The sequence below is a fragment of the Otolemur garnettii genome, unplaced genomic scaffold (genome assembly GCF_000181295.1).
Source record: "Otolemur garnettii isolate 467f Iridium unplaced genomic scaffold, OtoGar3 scaffold00237, whole genome shotgun sequence".
Lineage (NCBI taxonomy): Eukaryota > Metazoa > Chordata > Mammalia > Primates > Galagidae > Otolemur > Otolemur garnettii.
The window spans coordinates 174945-189486 of record NW_003852632.1 but is presented as its reverse complement, the minus strand read 5'-3'; the positions used below and the strand labels follow the sequence as shown (position 1 = coordinate 189486).

General features: G+C 42.1%; 1 protein-coding gene across 1 annotated transcript in view; it reads right to left on the bottom strand.

Moving 5' to 3' along the window:
* PRKDC (protein kinase, DNA-activated, catalytic polypeptide) overlaps positions 1-14542 on the bottom strand; it is a 186463-nt gene that overhangs the window by 102938 nt on the left and 68983 nt on the right. The window contains exons 30-38 of the mRNA XM_023508282.1: positions 14186-14319; positions 11217-11468; positions 9321-9544; positions 8361-8563; positions 7801-7933; positions 7229-7387; positions 5342-5545; positions 2073-2258; positions 887-991 (exon numbers count right to left, since the gene is read on the bottom strand). Coding sequence (XP_023364050.1) covers positions 887-991; positions 2073-2258; positions 5342-5545; positions 7229-7387; positions 7801-7933; positions 8361-8563; positions 9321-9544; positions 11217-11468; positions 14186-14319 — 1600 coding nt within the window. The remainder of the gene's footprint in view (positions 1-886; positions 992-2072; positions 2259-5341; positions 5546-7228; positions 7388-7800; positions 7934-8360; positions 8564-9320; positions 9545-11216; positions 11469-14185; positions 14320-14542) is intronic.

The window sequence follows — 14542 nt, the reverse complement described above, 5'->3', positions numbered from 1 at the left end:
AAAAAAACAAAAAAAACCACCTGAACACAACGCTGTACCTCACCTTACACTCTTAGGTCAGTCAGCTGATTTGGGGGTACATACGCATAAATAAATAGAGGAGACTGTGGTGGGATTCTGCAAGTGCTTCCTCTTTCTACAAATAAAGACCCCAATAGAAATGAACCAGACAAGTTTCTGGCAGGGAGGCAGGGGAAACATCTTGAATAACCTAGGGGTAATTTACATCTGCCCACTAAAGAACCACCTGACAACTCAGCCAGACAGGAATTAGGTTCTGATCCCTCTACTGGCAGGTGGTTTCCCAAGAGATGCTTTCACATATAAAATGGGAAACCTCTTAACTACACAGAGTAGAAAATTCTAAAACATCATCCTCTTTAAACAGTAAAAAGATTCCCTTCATAATAAAGATTAAAATCAAATTATTATAGGACTTTAAAATCAACAACCTTAAAATTATAGTATTTATTAAATTCTTGATCCAAAAACTTAAGAGGTTTTATATTATTCTTAATAGAAAAATTATTAAGAAAGTTAACACAGCAATTCCCAAAAGCCATGATAATCTCATGGATATATTGTAAAAGAAATGTTCCCATGGCTTGAGAGGTATCCTGATGCATGTGCAGAACATCGCATGAAGCCCAGGGTCTCCTGCCAGCTGACAGGTGGGCACAACTACACAACTGGGACAGAGGCCACACGCTGATGGCCCTCAAGACTGAGAGATCATGATGGGGGTTCACTGTGCTAGGATCTATATTTTTGCACATGTTTGAAATTTGCCATAATTAAAAATACTACAAATATGCAAAAATATAAAAATGGGAAAATAAAAAGAATGTAAACTTTTAAAAAAGTCTTTTTAAAAATATCCACTTACCTTTAAATGGAGATCCAACTTTGCATCAGCCAGTAGACTAGTGTACGTTGTAAAGACTTCCAGGAATGAGCTGTGATTAGCACTAAAAGATACAGATGAATCAATCTGTGGGGAAAGCAAGAACAGAACACATTTCTATATTACACTCTTATCTCCTTCAGAACTGAACTGTCAACTTGTCCTTGGGCTTCACCAATATTTCAACAATCTTATTCTGGAATATTTTACCATGTTTCTCCAAAATAAGACTCACCCAAAAAATAAGCCCTACCAGGATTTCTATGCATTTGTTAAATATAAGCCCTACCCTGATAATGCATTTTGGTGTGGAGCAGAGGACACGCCCTGAAAATAAGCCCTAGTGTGTCTTCTTTTGGGGAAAAATGGTAATACTATCTAAGAAATAATAATAAATAAATAGTAGAAATGTAAAATGTAAAATAATAGGAAAAGAAGAAGTATAAGGTAATTAGACAATTATCCCATCAAAATATTTATTAAACCAATGAGCTTTTAAAGCAACTTTCAAAAATTTTTATTTATTTTTTTGAGATAGAAGCGACTCACTATGTCGCCTTGGGTGGAGTGCCGTGGTATCACAGCTCACAATAATCTCCAACTCTTGGGCTTAAGCAATTCTCTAGCCTCAGCCTTCCAAGTAGCTGGGACTATAGGCACCCACCACAATGCCTGGCCATTTTTTTTGTTGTTGCAGTTATCATAGTTGTTTAGCTGGCCAGGGCTGGGTTCAAACCTGCCAGCCTCAGTGTATGTGGCTGGTGCCATATAACCACTGTGCTACGGGTGCCAAGCCTCAAAAAATTTTTAAGGATGTAAGTTACGGCTCAGTTCCCATAGTACAGTGGTTATGGTGCCAACCACATACGTGGAAGTTGAATGGTTTGAACCCAACCCAGCCTAGCTAAAACAATGACAACTGCAACAAAAAATAGCCGGGCATTATGGTGGGTACCTGTAGTCCCAGCTACTTGGGAGGCTGAGGCTAGAGAATCACTTAAGCACAAGAGTTTGAGGTTGCTGTGAGCTGTGACATCACAACACTCTACCAAGGGTGACATAGTGAGACTATCTCAAATTAAAAAAATAAAATAAAATAAAAAAAGATACAAGTTACATAGTTTGAAATCACAGATGTGATGGAATGTTTTCATGTTTCTCAAAGCACCTGCAGTATCTTTGCCAGTAAAGCTAGCACTGCCATTTTGCTTTCAGGAGTAGAATCCTTGGCCCACCACTTGTCAAACTTTCTCCAGTTTTGTAGAATGGTAGTGGCAAGTCTCCGTCCTTGATGCTGAAGTCCTGCTCGGTCCTTGAAGCTCTGATCTAACATCCCATTCAAAACGGCACTCACCTGAAACAATGTTGTGGTGATAAGGTAACATAAGGCAAAATTTACTTTCATTTCAAAACTACTCTTCAAAAATAAAGATGCTATTTCTATATTAGAAGTTTATCTACCTCAAAACTCCTCAAATTTTATCTGAGGGGCACTCTACCCACAAATTTTCCCACACAACACACAGGGTGGGCACATTTGTGTCACCAGGCTTACCTGGCTGCGCCAGGTTTTCTTATTTTGGGGCACTCCCGATGGAACTCCACGTGCAAGAAGAATGAGCTCTTTTCCACCAGCATAGCCACCATGCAGGTGCACACAGGGACCCTGCGCACATACCCTAGTCCCTGCATCCCCCACCCCACAACAGAATGAGAGCCTCATCCTGGTCAGATCAGCAGCCAGCACTTCCGCCACGCAGACAGCGCAAACATGTTCCACAGACTTTTCAAGTGGAACACAACTGACATTTCTCTTTTGCCCTTTTTGTTCTTCCTGAAGTTAACCCTTGTTTGCTTTCTTTGCTGTTTGCAGTATGCCTTTCATTAATTCATCATCAAACTGCCCAAGTTAATAGATCATCTCATACCATCTCCACGGAGACTCAGCTCCCACCTGGCAATGCTGGTGTAGCCTGGACACTTGGGCCACTCCAGCATCAGGGCCAACTCCCTGCGATCAACATGTCCTCCTTCCTGGCCTGCTGCTTTAGGACCCTCTCCCTCTGCTCAGTGGCCTCCCGACCAGATGGGGCAGGGGGCACACTCCTTTGGGATCTGCCATGCCCCCAACATCTGCATTCTACTCTTAGACATGGCCAATGGTCTGGTTGGATCTGGCTCAATTCAAAATCAAAACACCAGGCTGAGACTTCTGTCAGGAACTGTGGAGGAAATTTGGCCATCAGTCTCATGGCATTCACACTGCTGTTGAGAAGACAAATGTCACTCAATTTCTTGATCCTTTTATACATAGATGGTTTTTCTCCTGTAGAAATGTCTCAGGTTTTTCTTCCTAGTCAAAGACCAGGGTTCTTAATTCCCAAAAAAGTGCTCCCCCTGCAGCCATTTCCACACACTGCGCTACACCCTCCCCCAAAACTCTGCCACCTGGAACCTCAAGGCCTCCATTCCCAGGGGATTCTTGAGCTGTAAACAGTGAAGTCTCCTGCCCTGTGCTCCAGCACAGAGACCTGCTACTCAGTCTTGGGCTCTAGCCCCAAGGCTCTTCCATATTTCCCTATTTTCTGTTTTATTTTTAACTCTATTCTCTATGAGAGCTCCTTGATTTTATCTTGAAATTCACTTCACTTTTATTCTCTGATGCCTATGTTTAATTGCCAAAAGCTCTTTTTTAATTCTCTGATGTTCTCAGAGAACATAATTCTCTGATGTTCTTTTTCATAGCAATTATTTTGCTGATACAATATCTTCTTGCAACTCTGAGCTTTTCTTCTTCCTACATTTCCATTTCACTGAACAGTCTGGGGACAAGTTTGTTTTTTCCTGCTGTCCCTTTCAAATCTCTTTTCTTGGGTACTTGGCTTCCTTGGCTGTGGGGTTGCATGTAAGAACAGACTAGAAGTGCTACACGCAGGACACACTGGTGGTGAGGATTGCTGTAAGGTGACCTGACGGACACTGATGTCTCTATCTTTATTTTCTGTTAGGGCTTGTCAAGATATTCTGATATCCTGCCAAGGGTATATAGCATCCCAGAAGTCAAATCAGAGGAAAGCGCCAAAAGCCTCCACATCTAGAATTCAGGTAGGCTACCCTTAATTTCCCTGTTTTTATGAAGGAATCCTTATGATTAGCCACACTGGATGTCACTATCTCCAGAGATAGTTATCCTCTGCAGAGAATCAATGGCCATCTTCTCCTGAATTGGGGGTGGGGGGGGCAAGGCCCCCAGAGCAGGCAGAAGTGGGTGCTGCAGTGGAAGCTGGCTTTCGCCCAGCGCCTCGCAGCCTCCCCTTACACTGCTCCCCATGTCTGGGTGGCTTGGCACACACAGCTACTTGTCCCCAGCTACTCGTCCACAGCTACTGTCACAGGAGCTAGCTGGGCTCTGACGTCTTTCATACCTGTCCTTTTGAGTTACACCTATTTTTACTCCAAGAAGTCCTTCCTCCTCTTCTCTGTGTCTTTTAAGATTTTTCTTTAACTCAATTCTATCACTTTAGAGGGATTTGGAGAAGTAGAGGTAAAGGTGTATGTTTGTATTTATCATTTTCTTCAGAATTTTGATGCTCAGAATGCTAAATCTCCTGACTATCCTGGGTCTACTACAATTTTATTTCTAACTTTAAAAAATATAATCCCTAGTGTAATCTGTCACAAAATATTCCCCTACAACAGACAAGTACTTTTTGGAATAAAAACCCAGTAGGAAATTATATGCTCACCCTTAAAACAAAGACGCCAACAATTTATCTATAGAGCAGGTTAAATGTCAAAATCCCAGAAGTTTAGCAAACCAAAGTCAACTATGTGTTAAATACTGATCTCCAGATTCAATGTGAAAGGCACAATAGGAACATGCAGGAATGAATGGCTCAGCCTTGATGCCCTGAGTGGGCTCTGAGTAAAGGAAGGTCCCTGGAGCTGGGACCAGTGAGACAAAGCAGCTCTGGGCCTCAGGACACATTTGAAAGCTCCAACGTCATGTCTTGGCAGAAGTCAACGTCCCACTTAGTTGTGCCTTGCAATATTAGGCCTACAGATTTGGGGGGCATGAAGGAAGGGAAAAAGTAATTCATATTACAAATTCATTAATGTTCAGTAACTACTGATTACAAATGACTGTGTTTCTGGTTTCTTTAATTTTGTTTTTAAATACTAGCAAGAGCTTTTAACCCACTATAGCGGTTATCAACCTGTGGGGGTAACCCCTTTGAGGGTTGAATGACTCTTTCCCCTTTCACAGGGGTTGCCTAAGACCATCAGAAAAGACAAACTGTATTAAAGGGTTGCGGCACTAGGAAGGTTGAGAACCACTGCAAAGAAATCTTATTTTAATTAGGTGCTTCAGGAATATGGTAATTCTTTTATAAACAGTATATAAGAAAATATTTACTTAAAGGAAAATTACATTACCATTTTGGGATTATCCACTGATGATTTCATGAGCTCCAATACAGCAAGATCTATGTTTTCCAACAGTTCAGTGTTGATTGTTTCAGAGAACAAGCTATAGAAATATTCTCCGTGGGAGAAGCTGATGATGCTTCTTGGCGAGCTGCCTGTGGAGGGTATGGACAACACCGCAGTGTCCAGGAGAAGACTCACAAGGTGACCACACTGTGGGGGAGAAAGGAGAAATTCCGCACCAGGCCTATCTCCCATGTCAAAGGAAGACCCTTGGGGAGCGGATGACTTTGAAATGAGAAAATCAAACAGTAAGGTCTAAAGAGAGCCTGGTATATGAAGCCTGGGTACAAGCTTAAGCTAGCCTTGATTTTCTAGATTTTATTTTGGGAAAGAAATCTTCCCTAACCCATGCTCCTCCAAATGTCCAGGAAATCTTATTGCTGCTGCTTTAAGGGTAAAGGCTGGCAAAAGTGAGTATTTTCAGACAATCTAAATATGTAACTACCTACAGTAAGAAGACAAAAGGGCAAAGAATAGGTTTCTGCTCCAGAAGAAAAGATGGAACAGAGCAAGCACACAAGTATGGCTGCAGACCTCAGCTACCACAGGGGTCAAAGGTTATAAGGCCTTTTTTCTTTTTGTAGTAACTCCAGGATTACCCTTCAGAAGCTCTCCCAAATCACCCATCTGAACTACCACCACAGATGGGAGGAGAGGCCACATGTCACCACAGGTCAGCTTTACTGCCACAAAGTGTTCTCTGCCTAATTCCTTTTAAAAATGAGGTAGACAAAACCTCAATTTAAAAAGAATGTTATTTTTATAAAAAAGTGTTGAGGCTGGGTGCAGTGGCTCATGCCTGTAATCCTAGCTGTATGGGAGACCAAGGTGGGTGAACTGCTTGAGCTAAGGAGTTGCAGACTAGCCTGAGCAACAGTAAGACCCCATCTCTACTAAAAATAGAAAAGGCTATGTGGTGGGTGCCTGTAGTCCCAGTTACTCTGGAAACTGAGGCAAGAAAATTGCTTGAACCAAGGAGTCTGAGGTTGCTGAGAGCTATGATAACACCACGGCACTCTACCCAGGACAACAGAGTGAGACTCATCTCCAGAAAAAAAAAAAGCCAGGTAATAGGGCTCACGCCTATAATCCTACCACTTTGGTTTGGGAGGTCAAAGCAGGTAGATTGCCTAAGCTCACAAGTTTAAGACCCGCCTGAGCAAGAGCAGGAAGGACCCTGTCTCTAAAAACAGCCAGGTGTTGTGGTGGCTGTCTATAGTCCCAGCTACTCGGGAGGTTGAAGCAAGAGGATCACATGAGTCCAAGAGTCTGAGGTTGCTGGGAGTTGTGACGCCCTGGCACTATACCAAGGGCGACAAAAGGAAACTCTGTCTCAAAAAAACATAATAAAAAAAAAAGTGTTAAGAAAATAAACTTTTAGGCTTGGCACCTATAGCTCAGCAGCCAGGATGCCAGCCACATATACTGGAGCTGGCGGGTTTGAAACTAGTGTAAGCCTGCCAAACAACTACAACCAAAAAATAGCCGGGCATTATGGCAGGTGTCTATAGTCTCAGCTATTTGGGAGGCTGAGGCAAGAGGATCACATGAGTCCAAGACTGTGAGGTTGCTGTGAGCTGTGACACCACGGCACTCTACCAAGGGCAACATAGTGAAATTCTGTCTCAAAAAATAAATAAATAAATATAAATGATGTTTTAAAAAAGAAAATAATCTGTTAGAAAGAAAGTCAGTTCACGCAAACCAATTGCAACAGTTGTCTAGCTAATACCTTAACCAAAGAAATTCTACTGTTTTTACTTAGAGACACAGCACAAGTAAGCTATGTATTTCCACTGTTAGGAGAGCAAAGCACATAGCTGTTTTTCCTACCAGTCCTCCAAAAGCAAAGGCCAGCTCCAGAAGTCCAATGGCCAGTCGCTTACAGCTGGGGTCTAGCAAAGGCAGACACTGTCTCTCATATCCAGGGGCAATGCCCTTATAAACCAGGAAAAGCAGTTTTGTGCCAACAGAGTGATGAAGATCTGTAGACTAAAATAAGGCCAACACTGAAATGCTATTTTATAGCAAAAACCCATTTTATTCCTCTGATTAGTTAAGAAATCTACTTTTAGCTAAACTGACAACTGCTTTCCAATTTTAGCTCAACTTTGTTTTCTATACTACATTTTTAAATAGTGTTGTCTCACCACAAAGACACAAAAGCAGTTTCTAAAGTTTTTCAGAAGACTGCTCTGTAAATACTTTCACTTTTTATTTATACTTTTTATATTTACTTTCATGTTTATATCCCAGGTACTACCTATGTATCTAAAGCAGTATTTTTGTAATCCCCGTTTAAGCACACTCTATACATTAAAGAATATTCAGCAAAGAATAGGAGTTATTATCATTCCAAAGCATATCATACCAAAGGAATGCAAACACAACTTGGCTGGGCTTACCTGAGATGGTAAGATTACATGCAACAATCCAGCTCTGTGAAGCTGTTTGCAGGCAGACACGACAGATGCCAGCTTGGCCCTGTCCAGGTGCGAGTCAGGGCCCCATAAGTCAATAGCACAAAGCTTCTCAAGGCTGGTGTGCAAGAAAAACAAAGAGAAAACTAGTGGGTTCTGATCTCATAAATTATCAGGAAGACTGACAGTGTATGTGTAGAAATTTACTAATCACCTGGCACTCAAATTCATTATCATAGTGTTAGAAAAATGCAATACCAGACAAGGTCCACACACGCCCATGTAGAGTGGAAATCAAATGTGGTGCTAAGCACATCTGAAGTGTACTGAACACTTGGCCCCGGGGGAGGTGCTGGCTAAGCCTATGATTTCAAATAACTGCTGAGGTCATAGACACCAACTCCCCATTGATGGGAAATTCCTGCTCCTGAGGAATGGAGCTGGAATACTTTCACTTTTTATTTATTCCAAGACTGAGCAGCTGCATTGAGCTGGGCCCACAGATTGCAGCGCTACACAGGGCCTCATGCAGCCCCAGTGCCCACCTCTGTGCTGTGACTGTCTCCCTCAGGTGGGTCTCCAGGGTGTCTTTGTAGGGGGATGTCTTTAGCGCTTTCATTAGGTTCACACAAACACGGGGGAGATGATCCATAACGTGGACATCGCCAACATTGAAACCCACGCTCACAGGCTCACACAGTGTTTTCAACAAGAGTTTCATAAGGTCCACATTACACAAATCCAGCAGCTGGAAGAGATGGTTTGAATATAAACACTTCTGTCAGCCAGCATTTACATCTTTACCAGAGTACAGAGTTCACAAGGTTGGAAATTTCCACCCACCAAGGGCAGGGGTTAGACAGAGCTTCTCTGCAGAAACTGGACAGTCAACGCTTAAGGTTTGTGGGTTACAACTCCTTACCCAACACAGCATGAAAGAGCACGGACAGCAGGTGGGGAGAGGTACTGGGCTGTCTTATAAGACTTTATCTACAAAAGCAGGCAGCAGGTAGGCACAGCTCCCAGCCCCCACTAAGGGCCTTAGTATATCCACAGGGAACAGAAAAGACCCAGAATATAGCAGACATTTAGCACACTGTCCCTGGATGAACTGAATTAAGTATGTCTATACAACAAGCCTCACAAATACATATGCAAATATGCGCCAATGTATGTTTCCTAACATAGATGTTTGATCATAGTATAAAATGCAGCCTAGTATAAAATGGTATAGTATAAATAATACAGTGAATTCCTATTTATTCTAAGATCATAGTATAAATGGAGCATAATATAAAATGGAGGCTGAGGCAAGAGGACTGCTCAAGCTCAAAAGTCTGAGGTTGCTGTGAGCTGTGACTCCACAGCACTCTACCCAGGGCAACAGAGTAAGACTCTGTCTCAAAAAAAAAAAAGTTAAACCCACTTGTAGCAGGAGCTTTTAAAGAATGTATCCAGTACCTAGTACAGACCTCACAGTAACACAGTAGGCAGGAGAAGCCTACCTTCCACCCTTCCGGGGAGGTGCTGAGCAGGGTGGTGGTGAACTCCATGATCCGGACTATGACCGTGCACTTGCTGTAGTTGTACATTTCCCCTTCCTGTGGGCTAGGCCTGTGACTGGCTGCCCTGGTGCCAAAGCACCTTTCCGCTGCTATAGTATCATGCATAGCAATGCTTTCTAAAAAGAAAGCCACCGCCTTCAAAAGTGAAGACTGTGTTTCAGCACCTAGAATAATTACAGTAAAGTATTAATATACGCTTTCTTCCAACTCTATGATCAACATAAAAATCACTTCTTTAAGTATATGTCCTATACACTTTTAGTCAAGATTCAAAATTTCTCAAAAGAAAAACTTTAGACTCATACAATGAGAACATATCTATGGAAGATTAGGTCTAACATGATCATTTTAAAGGGCAATCTGGCAATTCTTACTATAAACTTTGAAATAATAGAATTGCATTGCAAAGATGTGTAATAACATTCACTTTAGATGTAAAAGTAGAAACAACCTAAATGTCTTGGTGACGGTCTTCAGGTGGGTGTGGATGGCCACTGCTCATCTCCTGAAATCAATTCTCAGGTCAAATTCCAAACAGGATTTTTCATTAAACTCACCTGTCTGAAAACACATGTAGGCTGATTCTCCTCTCCCATCTCTGCCCCATTCACCACCCTGAATGCTCACAGAGACAGACTCGCCCAACCTCTCCCAAGTCCCACCACTGCTTCCTGCACTAGGGTGAAAAGATCTTCAGAGCCCAGATAAATGAGACACTTTAAAATATTCGTATACATATCCAAAGAGTGCATAAAAGGTAATGACTGAGTAAGACATCCTTTTGGACAACGATCCCAGTAAGTATAAAAAGAGCATAGGTAAGATTTAAAATTGTATAGCTAACATTGTTTAAAGTTTCACACCTATTTTGACTGATTCTTCAGAGCAGCACCTCATGATAATGAGTTAATTCTTTTCACACGTGTATAAAACCTGTTCCTGAAACTCAGCACGTGTGTGCATGTGCACAGATACACACATGTACATGCGCGCACACACACATGCACGTACACACACATACTGTACCATTATGCCAGGCCTACCATGTTTGAAGCTACAAATAAGAACCCCTGGCCCCTTCCTCCCAAATTCCTGTATTAGGGACTTCTCTAACAGAAGGGAAGAGAGAATGATAGTTCCTTTAGTAAACCACCATTCTAAGCATTAGAGTAGATAGTCCAAGTTAAAAATCATTCAAATAATACAATATATTCTGACCAGGAAGTCCAAAGTTTAGCCCGAAGGAGAAAGAACCAAAAGCCTCACCAGAGAATGCAAAAAGGGAGCTCACCTGTGGCTGGTGGTGCTCTGGGGCTCCTGCCAAGCACTGCTCTTGCCTGGACAGTCCCCTACCCCCCCACCCCCCACCACACACACACACACACACACACTGCTAGGGTTGCCCCTGCCCTCATTCCCAGCTCAGGCTAAGGAATACACAGCACCCCACCTTGTGCTCTATCCTTTGCCAACACCACCATTATTTCCACACTATGATGAAAAAGCTTAAGGATTATGAAAATGTAAGAGAAATGAAGGCACTCAGCAGGAAGAGCTCTTTTAAAGTGTTACACACAAATGAAAACCTTGCATGGCAATTTCATAAAAGGTTGAGAGCCTGTGAAAGGGCAAGGAACAGAGGCTCCGTCCAAGCCCAAGTAACCTCCACTCTGCCACCTGCATCACCCTTTTAGCTGGAAGACTATATGAGAAGGCAGGTGAGGCCCCTGGCACTGCATCTGCCACCATCGCCATGACTCTGGCTGGCAGTGAACTGACCACCCAGGTGCCTCCCAGCAGAACCTGGCACGCTCCCTTGGGGTAGGGGCAACCTACCCAGGAGCCCAGGCGCCTGCACAGCACCAGCCTGCAGGAAGGTGTTGTAGCACTCCAGTGCAGCCAGCAGCAGGTCCAGCCAGTGCAGCACTACTCGCAAGCTGAATGGCCCCGGAAGGTGGGACAGGGTGGGCTGGGTCAGGATGCCCCCAGGCGGACCACAGCCACCACCCCCCTCAAACGTGTTTATGAGGAAAGACACACCTTCTTCCTTGATAACCTCCTTCAGCCATAAAGAAGGGGATTTGTTGCCTTAAAAAAGAGATAGGATTAAAACACAAGTATAAATAACTTCGATATAATTAATTGTTTTAAGCTTTATGTCTAATTAAAATTGCAAAATAGTATGGGTAATTTTTTATTTTACTATAGCATATAACTTGGTTCACTATAATTCTATATTTCCACCAAAGCTGCTCTTATATTTTTCAAACATTCTAAAAATAGTTGAACACCAGTGGAATAGCCATAAATTAACACCCTTTCCCTGCCTTTTTTGTTTTGAGACAGAGTCTCAACTTTGTCCCCCCGGTAGAGTACCATGGCATCATAGCTCACAACAACCTCTAACTCTTGGACTCAAGAGATTCTCTTGCCTCAGCCTCCCAAGTAGCTGGGACTACAGGTGCCTACTACAACACTAGCTATTTTTAGAAACAGGGTCTTGTTCTAGCTCAGGTTGGTCTTGAACTCGTGAGCTCAGGTGACCTGCCTGCCTCAGCCTCCCAGAGTACTAGGATTACAGACGTGAGCCACTGGGCCTGGCTCTGCATTTTTTCTTAAAAATTATTTTTCCTGGGTGGGATCTTGATGTGTGCCACGGACCTTTTGGGGGCAAGACACAATTGTAAGAGGGACTTTATCTAACAAATGCAATCAGTGAAACCTGGTTTCTTGTACCTTCAATGAATCCCCAATAATAAATTTAAAAAAAAAATTATCTTTCCTTTTTCCTTGGGTTCTGATGCTGGCTGTGCCACCTCCCAGCTATGAAGGACTTTGGCCTCTCTGCACCTGTTTCCTCATTCATAATTGAAAACAATGATAATATCTACCTCTTGGTTAATGCAAAGATTAACACCCAAAGAGGAAGAGCTCTACCTGTGCAACTCAGAATGTGAGAGATCCCTATCACAGGCAATACAGAGAAGAGCAACAGAGACTCTGGGGTCAGCAAAGCTCATGTCCCAAGAAATTGTGTGTGCCAAAGGTGACAGTAAGTAGTTCTATTTGTGAAGTATCAGGGCCTCAGTTTCCTCTAAAAGCAAGATGGTTCCTGCCTCCCCACTCCACCCCAGCCAAAGTCCACTCTTCACTTGATCAACTTTAGAGAGCTGTTGTGAGAATAACCGAATAATATAACAAATGTCAACTAGTAAATTCAAAATACTAATGATGTTTTTAAAACAAAAAATTAGGCTCGGCACCTGTAGCTCAGCAGCTAGGGTGCCAGCCACATACAACACTGGAACTGGCGGGTTCAAATCCAGCCCAGGCCCACCAAACAATAATGACAACTACAGCTGGGCATTGTGGCGGATGCCTATAGTCCTAGTTACTTGGGAGGCTGAGGCAAGAGAATCGTTTAAGCCCAAGAATTGGAGATTGTTATGAGCTGTGACGCCACAGCACTCTACCCAGGATGACAGCTCAAGACTGTCTCAAAAAAAAATTAAAAACCTGTTTCTATTATATATGTAACGCAGTAGACAAATTTATCTATATATAGCATATATAAAATATAGTACAAATTCAATTATATTTAATAACGTGCTGTATAGTATATAACAAATAGTACAGAATATGATATATTCTATAACAAAATTAGAATCCCTCTAAACTTTAGAAGCCCAGAAATACATTAGATATACAGTAATTTTTTTCCTCTTGTTCCATGAGAAAAAGTCAGAATGGAGATCTCTACACAATTCCTACAGGCCTCTCGTCCCAATGCATGCTGTACCCTCACTATGCAGATGCTCCTGGTGCAAGGTGGCTCAGGGCTGGTGCTCAGCACGGGATTGGGGAGCTGGAGCCTATTCCCTCTGGGGGCACAGTTCCCCTACATCAAAGCTACCAAACCTATCTTTGCACTGAATGGAGAAAAGTGAAGAATAATTTACTCCTAAGAAATTCAGTGATTATTTCAATCCATAGTACAACTTCATGGTTTAGTGAACAACAACTGAAAAGCAAAAGGTCATCGCTTCCTTTAATATCATGCTGATAAGGATCGATCAGACTTAAGGTTCTGGCAATGTCTTACTAATTATGTGTTGAAATAGAATTGCATTATTTTATTAACTATTAATATTCTGAATCTTTAACTGAATGTCATATTAACCTCAGTGATCATCTAATTTTACTTCCTTTAAGTGGGATAGAAAAGTAAAACTGCAGAGAAATAAAAGATAATGGGAAATTCTTTTTTTTTTTTTTTTAAGAGACAAGAGTCTCATTTTATCACCCTCTGTAGCGTGCCATGGTGTCACAGCTCACAGCAACCTCCAACTCCTGGGCTTAGGCAATTCTCTTACCTCAGCCTCCCCAGTAGCTGGGACTACAGGCACCCATCAGAATGCCCAGCTATTTGTTGTTGCAGTTTAGCTAGGGCTGAGTTTGAACCCACCACCCTCGGTATACGGGGCCCGTGCCCTACCCACTAAGCAACAGGAACCACCTGATAATGGGAAATTCTAAATCTATTTCTTCTGTAACATTTCACTAACATCAAAGTAGCCTTTTCTTGGCGTTCTATTAATCTTTGAAAAATGCGTATTTATAATTTATCATCTATAATACAAATCCGAAATGGTTATTGAACATATATTTTTTGTATTTATTAGAAACGCATTATTCACAACATTCATTTAAATGGAAAGAAAGATCACATTTTAAATAAGTCCTCATCTGTAAGCTACTGGCAAAAGTAAAAACCTATTATTTTACAGACATAAGGATCACCATACCTGGCAATAATGGGACAAATTTATAAAAGAGCTCTATGGATTTGTGCCGACATTCCATCTGTGGCCTCCCACACTGGGCCAGCAGCCACTTGACCAGATCCAGTAAACACAAGGATTCTGAAGGAAGGAAGCCCCTGCACAGAGACAGCACACTGTCAGCACCACAGCAGCTCCCACACATAGCCACTTGCACCCAGAAACCTCATAGAAAGGCATTCAACTGATTTATAATGTATTATTACTAGATTATAATCAAAATATCACAGGTTGAATGGGTCCTAAATGCTGTTAAATTTAATTTTTTTTAATTTAGTTTTTGAGACAGAGTCTCACTATGTCGCCCTTGTTAGAGTGCTA